The 7,193-nt window shown below is 47.3% G+C and overlaps 1 protein-coding gene across 1 annotated transcript; it reads right to left on the bottom strand.

Annotated features, from left to right (window-relative positions):
* Positions 1–396: 396 nt before the first annotated feature.
* LOC119276671 (putative D-cysteine desulfhydrase 2, mitochondrial) lies at positions 397–3,335 on the bottom strand. The gene is made up of 6 exons (XM_037557800.1): positions 2,943–3,335; positions 2,820–2,862; positions 2,305–2,619; positions 1,930–2,059; positions 1,351–1,518; positions 397–974 (listed from the first exon to the last, which is right to left on the bottom strand). The coding sequence occupies exons 1-6, from the start codon at positions 3,258–3,260 to the stop codon at positions 737–739; spliced, it is 1,212 nt and encodes a 403-aa protein (XP_037413697.1). The 5' UTR covers positions 3,261–3,335; the 3' UTR covers positions 397–736.
* Between the last annotated feature and the right edge of the window lie 3,858 nt (positions 3,336–7,193).

Raw genomic sequence — 7,193 nt, 5'->3', positions numbered from 1 at the left:
TGATGATGGTGTGCCTGCCATCCTGCAATATAGGCCGTCCGGTCTATATTTGACGGATAGGAAGAAAACTATGACAATTTACCAACACTCCTCTCCACATTTGCAGATAAGGCCTTCCCTCATTCATCTTTTTCTCCAACAAGATAAACTACTACAAATGCATCTTGATGTTCCGTGCAACGCATGGGCATCTTGCTAGTTTTAGGTTCAAAATGGATGAAAGTGTAGTAAAGAGCATAAATTTAGACTCGTTGTTAGATAGGGAAGAAAAAGGTTTTAATTGTCAAATAAGGAAATAAAATTTAAAATGATGTTAAATAAGGAATTGTTTCTAAATAAAGACGGAAAACGCAGCTTGGAAGCTATGGCAACCAGCGAAACCGCTCCCAAACCCGCTGATCGGAGCAGGGCAGGCCTCACTCGCATCGCGTGTTGTCACGGCCCTTGGCCACGGCTGTCGCCGGGCGTGAGCACACCCGAACTCGGGATCAGTTCATACGCAAAGGAGAGAGTCAGAGAGGCAGGGATAATTCTTTAGTTACTCATTTCTGCTTTTGCATACAGCTTGCCAGCTTGGACTCCGTCATACTGTATCCCACACCCTCTCACTTACAGCAGCTGGCCCTTAACTTAACTAACACACCCACGCAGTCGATGACGCCCTCCAGGCTTACGTCCCCTAGCCGGGATCAAGCGTGTGTGTGACCCTCGCCAGGGTCTACACGTGTTGGCCTGCTCAAGCTTGCCCGTTCGCGGTCGCGGCGAAGTGTTGGGAATACCTTTGCGCCAGTCCGAACAGGCCCAGGGTTCCGCCGCTGTGGATCATGGCCACTTTGGCCCCTCTGCCGTCTCCGCGGCACAGATCCACGGCCTGCTCCCAGGCGGCCAAGGTGTACACGGGATCCAGCAGGATGCCCGTTTGCTGAGCCACCTGCCGGCACGACGCGATTTCGCCTCCCAGCACCTTGCCGAATCTGAAGAAAGCAAGTAAAAAACAAGCACAAAGTAGTTAAGAGTGGAAAGTCTTGATAATAAGATTCTGATAAAAGATATGGAAAAGGACTGAAATGCTGGCCGACATGAATCATGGACATGATATACTACCAGTTAAAGGTTGAGAAAAAGTCCGATCCCACAATCACATTCATCAAGATACTAATCAGAGAAAAGAGTTATCAGTTAAAGTTGGAGAAAAAGTCAGATATCTGCAATCACATTCAAGATACTAATCACAGAAACAGTACGCACATATGACCTCGGATTAGAAAACGATGAACATACTTATGTTTATGTAGTGAATGATGCTGGAATTAAGATTACAGAAGATATGAAACATGACGCAAGCAGTACCTTCTCGGCGAAAAGCGGTCCACCCAATGAACCAGACCATCTGTTACGACCATGTGATGGCAGTCTTCATGGCAAAGCCCCTTAAAATCAGATATCAGGGACTTCTCCTGTTCTTGATATCTTTCAAGTGTATCAGCAAGCATGACAGCAGTAACCCTCCAATTAAGTCTGCAAGGACGTCAATGATCAAAATGTGATCTCTAGCTAAGATGCATGCAAAGAGCAATCCTGAAGTAACACAGGGAAAAAAGATAAGCATCCCGAGCTATCATGATTTTCTTAATTCTGCTGCCAGGTAACTTGGTCCGGCTTAACCATGTTAGATTGCAGAACACGCATTGCAAATGCATTCTTTGCGACCCTCTTTCGTTGCTGGGTTAAATTAAATCCTTTTCACTGTTATGCTCTAGACATTTTAGATGATAATTATATGGCAGAAGTATCACCAAAAAACATGGATTAAGATGATACAACATCTTCTTTTACCACCGTTTACAAAATTTGACAGGATGGTTTTTATTCATTCCTGCATGATGCAAGTCAGTATGTTCAAGTATTAGTTCCAATTATTGAACGCACCCTAGACATACCGCTCCAAGAGCTAACCCAACAGCTGTTGTGCCTGTCCCAGCATCCACCACAACATGGACTTCCTCATCATTATGAAACGACGACAAACTAGAGAGGTGCTCCACCAGTCGTATAACACCTGAAAAACCAATGAGATCGTGTGAAATTTTTGCAATGATCTCGTTTCTGTAGGGATTAATAAAAGGTTTCTTTCGACACAAACAATCAACATTCTAGGACCAAAACTGGATGACATGACCCTAAAGCTGAGAGTGCAAACGTTCAGTCCCAATCAGATAGCTAAAATATAAGAAAACAATGCATGAGAAGATGACTGCATTATGTTGCTCTGTCATCGAAAAAGTATCTGTAATGATGAATTACCTAGTAACGCTTGAACAGTACCAGCCCCTTCCTTAATAATCACCACCCTTCTGGAATCGTTTTCAAGAACAGTCTCTTCATCCACACTTAAATCATCTCTGACGATATCATCAGCCCACAGAACCGAACCGCCGGTACCGGCAACCTTCTTGGCATGCTCATAAAGCATCTCATCTCGATGTGCATAGACCGACCGAGATGCATAGGTCACGTTGCCAAACATCAAAGAGATCAAATTGTAGCCTGTCGGCACATCTAGCTGCTCTCCTCTCAGCAGTAGGTGTGGCCTGATTCCCAATTCTGCACAATGGACCGCTGACACAGGAAGGGAACGCCTTGTGAATGGTGTGAAATATACACTTCAGCATATCAAGTGAGCCAAGACACCAAAAATTACATCACACAGAAATCGAACAGCCGAATTTACATGGGCACAAAGCATCTATATCATTTATGTTTCAGACGAAGCTTAAGTAAAAAAAAAAAAAGCAAATTTACATGGATCCATATCTCACCGACGGCTGCTGCATGGGCGCTCTGGCAACCCCCGCATGTTATCTGCAATAGGAGCAGTGACGATATCGTCAGAACAGAAAACTAGGTGCTGAGGGGAGGATAATGTGGCGATGGATGCCCACCACGTCGGTGGCACCCCGGCGGCGGAGGAGCGGCAGGAGGGCGTCGAGCTTCCGGGCCTTGTTACCGTTGGCGAGGGGATGGAGGAGGTCGTCCCGCACCACGTTGAAGATCCCCTGCTCGTCCCCTTTGCCGCCGCTGCTCTTCAGCGCGGTGGTGAGGTTGGAGAAGGCGAACTGGGGAGCAGGGGACGGTGAGTGGGAGGGGAGGACGGAGATGGTGTGGACTTGGGTGGCCGGGGAGGGAAGCATCCACTCCGTGGCGGAGAGAATGTTTCCGAGCGTCCTGCCGCCGGCGGCGAGCACCGGCGCTGGCCGCATGAGGAAATGGCGGCGGGAGACGGCGGCGGCGGGACGGATGGTGAACCGGCGAGACACTGACACGCAACAAAGCTATCTGGGCCACGTAATAGCAGGAGGCGCCTTCATGCACCGTTGGCGTAGACATTCTTCAATAAAATATTTCCGCCAGGCAATTTGGGCTAGTGCAACTCTAGCAGATTTCTCTGTAGCCCTCTGTCTTTTCATATTTCCCTTCTTAAAACTGCAGCATTTAAAAAATTCCCACTCATATATTTTCTATGTATTGCATATGCACTCTACTTAAACTCCAAATTTGCATCAATAAAAACCAAAATTTCCATGTTTCAGAAGCACATGTCGAAATGCAAGAATAAAACATGACAATCTTCATCTAAAGACGAATTTCAACAAAAAGTAACACCATTTATAGCTCGAGCGCAAATGACTTCACATGACGCTGGTACCACTCCCTCCTCCCAAGTGCTCCACGCTCCATTGCATCCTAGATGCCAAGGGGCGAATAGCTCCTGTACGACATCTTTCGTGGGAATTGGAAGGAGTGGGACGTTGTTCGACGGAATGACTTTGGTGCGACACTTTTGAGCGAGTAAATAGCCCAGACACGACATGGCCCTTAAGCTGAATTGATACCCTCATTAGCTGTTATGGGCTGGACCCACAACTTATCCACGTAAGCGCGGGACCCAGCACTTGTCCAGTAAGCGCGGGACCCACCTCTTCGCCCGTGCCCGTCCGCCCGCCATCGGGACCCACCTCTTCACCCCTTCGCCCGTGCCCGTGCCCGTCCGCCCGCCGCCGCCCATTGCTTCCCCTTTCCCCATTCTTCCTCTTCTCTGGCGACCTAGTCCAGATGTCCACCTCCTCCGCCACGCACTCAAAATGACGTCAGTATGGTCCAGTGCCGCTCACAAGGTGCCCGTCATGCCCACGCCCAGAGCCTCTGAAACGGTGGGTTAGTAGGACCGATGAGAATGGAAATCTTAGACGGGAATTGGTGAAGTGCTTGAGCAAATCAATGGCAGGAAGGGATGGCAAGGTTAGATCTCAGTTCTTAGCCCGTACTTTCACTGCCGTTTGCTCTGGTTTCTCCATATTTTGTTTTTTCCCTCGAATTTTGAATTTAGGGTTCATGTTGTTGTTTTCAAATCCTGAAGAAATGCACACCATTTCGAGTGGATGGATGATTATGTTGAGAGGATTCAGTTCGAGGGCTACGTTGATTTGAGCGGGGCCGCAACCTGGGAGCTCAATTTGGGCGGGGTGCCGCAGATGGAGAATTTTGGGAGCTCGGACAGAGGGGTGGGCAGAGTTGTGCCGATGGCGAGCTATGCACGCAATGCTACCCATGCTGAACCGCACTTGGAGTCTAAACTGACCGAGGAACTGAAGAAGATCAACAAAAATCAAATGGAGATGATCAATTTGCAGAAACAAGCAAATATCATGGCAGGGGGGTTTTATTGTTGTGTCATTGCTCTGTTTATGTTTTACTTGCTATTCATCCATCATTAGAGGGGGCATTTAGGTCTGTCAGGGCATAGGATGCGATATGTGCGCCATGCCAAGTTCTTGTAACTGAATCGAGGCAGAAATAGTCAGTGTTCATGCTTTGTTCTTGTTCTTCAGTTAACAGAGTGCACAACCCCCAAATTTAGAAAAACAAATCTTGCTGATGAAAAGATGTTGGCCGTGAGAAAATAACCAGGCCCAAATTGAGACAAGCCCACCCGCGTAGGGGCACCAGCCCAGTTTTATAGCATAGAGGCACCCATGTTTATAAAAAATGCTTCGACTAAAACCTCAAAATAAAATGTTGCTTCGGCAAATAAACCTTTAACAAACATATACTTCTTTACTTGTCTTTTCTTTAGCCAAATTTTTCTGTCGAATAAATGTTGGGCCGTATGTATTGTACTTTTTTGTTTTTCTATACATATTTGTTGCTTGCCCACTATTGTTTTGTGATTCTTTTTATGCATGTCTATGGTTCCATGAAACCCAAATTAAATGGGGATCTGTGAAAGCCTCATAAATCATTTTTGGAAATGATCAAGTTGAAATTCGCTTGAAATAGGTCCAAGAAAATGGTCATGTTTTGCTCTAAAAATAATGGTTAGAGGTAAAATTCAAACCAATATTTTTAGGAACACAAAAATATTTCTTTTGGGCATTTTAGTTAATCCAATAATTATTTATATTAGTTGCATGTCCATGGTTGCACAAAAATTTGCACCCTGCACCTACTAGCTAGGGTGACCCTATTAGCCAGGGCCTAGATACATGCATGCACACATGCAGCACACCAAGATATGGTTTTTTTTGCAAAAAAAATTGGGTACCCATACACTTGCATGTCCATAGTGGAATCTACCCCCTTTTATTAGTAAGACATAGATCAACTAGATAGAACATCAAGCACGATATATATCAACTAGATAGAAAAAAAAGATAGAACACATCACAATATAGTAGCATAAGTAGTAGTATTGCATGAGATAGATAGTACCACATTACAACTAAGATAGATAAACGGGTCCCAAGCATGACATACATAGTACCATTACAACTTATATAGAAAGTTCATAGTTCAACCCAACACGACAATAATAAAACGACACCCTAGATAAGATAAAACACCACCGGCTTGCTTGCTTGCTCCAAGGACAACTCCTCCATGGCCAATTCCTCTCCTCCATGGCCAACTCCTTCACTCGTCATCGTCGTTGGGGTACAGGAGGGTGCATGCGCTCATCGGCGGGGAAGGCGTTGTCGAAGTCGGTGTAGATGTTGTACATGGTGAATGCAATGAACTCGCATCCACACCAAAAAAACACGGCCGAGGAGGTAGTAGGCGTCGAAGGGGTTGGTGAACCTCACAATGAGCCCGATAGCATAGCCATTGTTACTGACCTCTTCGACTTGAAACATGACCGAAGAGCCCCTCGGGAGGTGGCGGTAGACGGAGGAGAGGAAGAACTCAGTCATCCCCCTTACCCCCCTCCACCTCGAGATCGCCCACACCCATAGGGTGTTCTCCACCAGGACTCCAGCAGGGTAGAGCCTCTCGGGGAAGGTGGGCGGCACACGGTAGGTAGCCCCGGTGAACTGCATGGTGGCTCGATCGGGTTTGATTTGTGAAGAAGAAGGAAGAAGAAGGGCAAATGGGAGAGGATGGGGTAAGGTATGGCTGAGGAGGGAGAGGAAGACGATAGGTGTGGCTTAAATAGCCCAAGTGCGACGTGCTTTTTGATTTCTTTGAGTGGTTTCACTGGGTGGAATTAATGAGCGGGCGACATTTGGTGGCGCCCCATCAAAGTGTGTACATGAGCGTGGGAAACCAAGGCTGTCATCATACTCTGGATCAATAGCCAGGATGCGACAAGTCTGTGCCATCGGTCGTGGGTCAAGGGGTCACGCCTGCCCGTTCTTCTATCCCGTGCATCAATTGCCATGCTACGACGTCCCGCACGCGTCTGTGCCGTCGTGGGTCAAGGGGGCACGTCTGCCCCGTTTTCTCTGTGTGTGCCACCCGTGCATGCATGCATGGCAATGTAGCCTGCTGGCTAGGGCCTGGCAAGAGGAGGCAACGTTTGGTCCAAAGGTCTAATGGGTGGGCTTCTTTTACCAGAGCCCAACGGCTAGCCCACTAGCCGCATCGTAAAAAACAAACGGTTATTGCATGGCACTGCATCCTCTAAAAACCACTACAACAAATCAGAGCATATCCCATGGATCGCTGGTGTGGCACTGCATGCTGATCCACACCCTTGAACGCGCAGTGATCCAACGATCCAGAGAAGAGGGGGGGTTATCCAGCGTTGTCGAATGTAGCCAGTCACAGAGCATCATGCGGATCAGTGACGTGGCCCTAGCGCCTGATCCAGCCCGTTCACTAACAGAGATCTAGCGGCTCAGAAGGATGCGGGGTTT

The sequence above is a fragment of the Triticum dicoccoides genome, chromosome 3B, assembly GCF_002162155.2.
Source record: "Triticum dicoccoides isolate Atlit2015 ecotype Zavitan chromosome 3B, WEW_v2.0, whole genome shotgun sequence".
Lineage (NCBI taxonomy): Eukaryota > Viridiplantae > Streptophyta > Magnoliopsida > Poales > Poaceae > Triticum > Triticum dicoccoides.
This window is presented reverse-complemented; position numbering and strand designations above follow the sequence as displayed.

Excerpts from the sequence above, each read along its gene's own strand:
- LOC119276671 (XM_037557800.1), bottom strand. The coding sequence starts at position 3,260 with ATGCGGCCAGCGCCGGTGCTCGCCGCCGGCGGCAGGACGCTCGGAAAC. Across the intron at positions 2,620-2,819 it reads CGCCCATGCAGCAGCCGTCG|CGGTCCATTGTGCAGAATTG; the intron begins GTGAGATATGGA and ends TTCCTGTGTCAG. Across the intron at positions 975-1,350 it reads GACCGCTTTTCGCCGAGAAG|ATTCGGCAAGGTGCTGGGAG; the intron begins GTACTGCTTGCG and ends TGCTTTCTTCAG.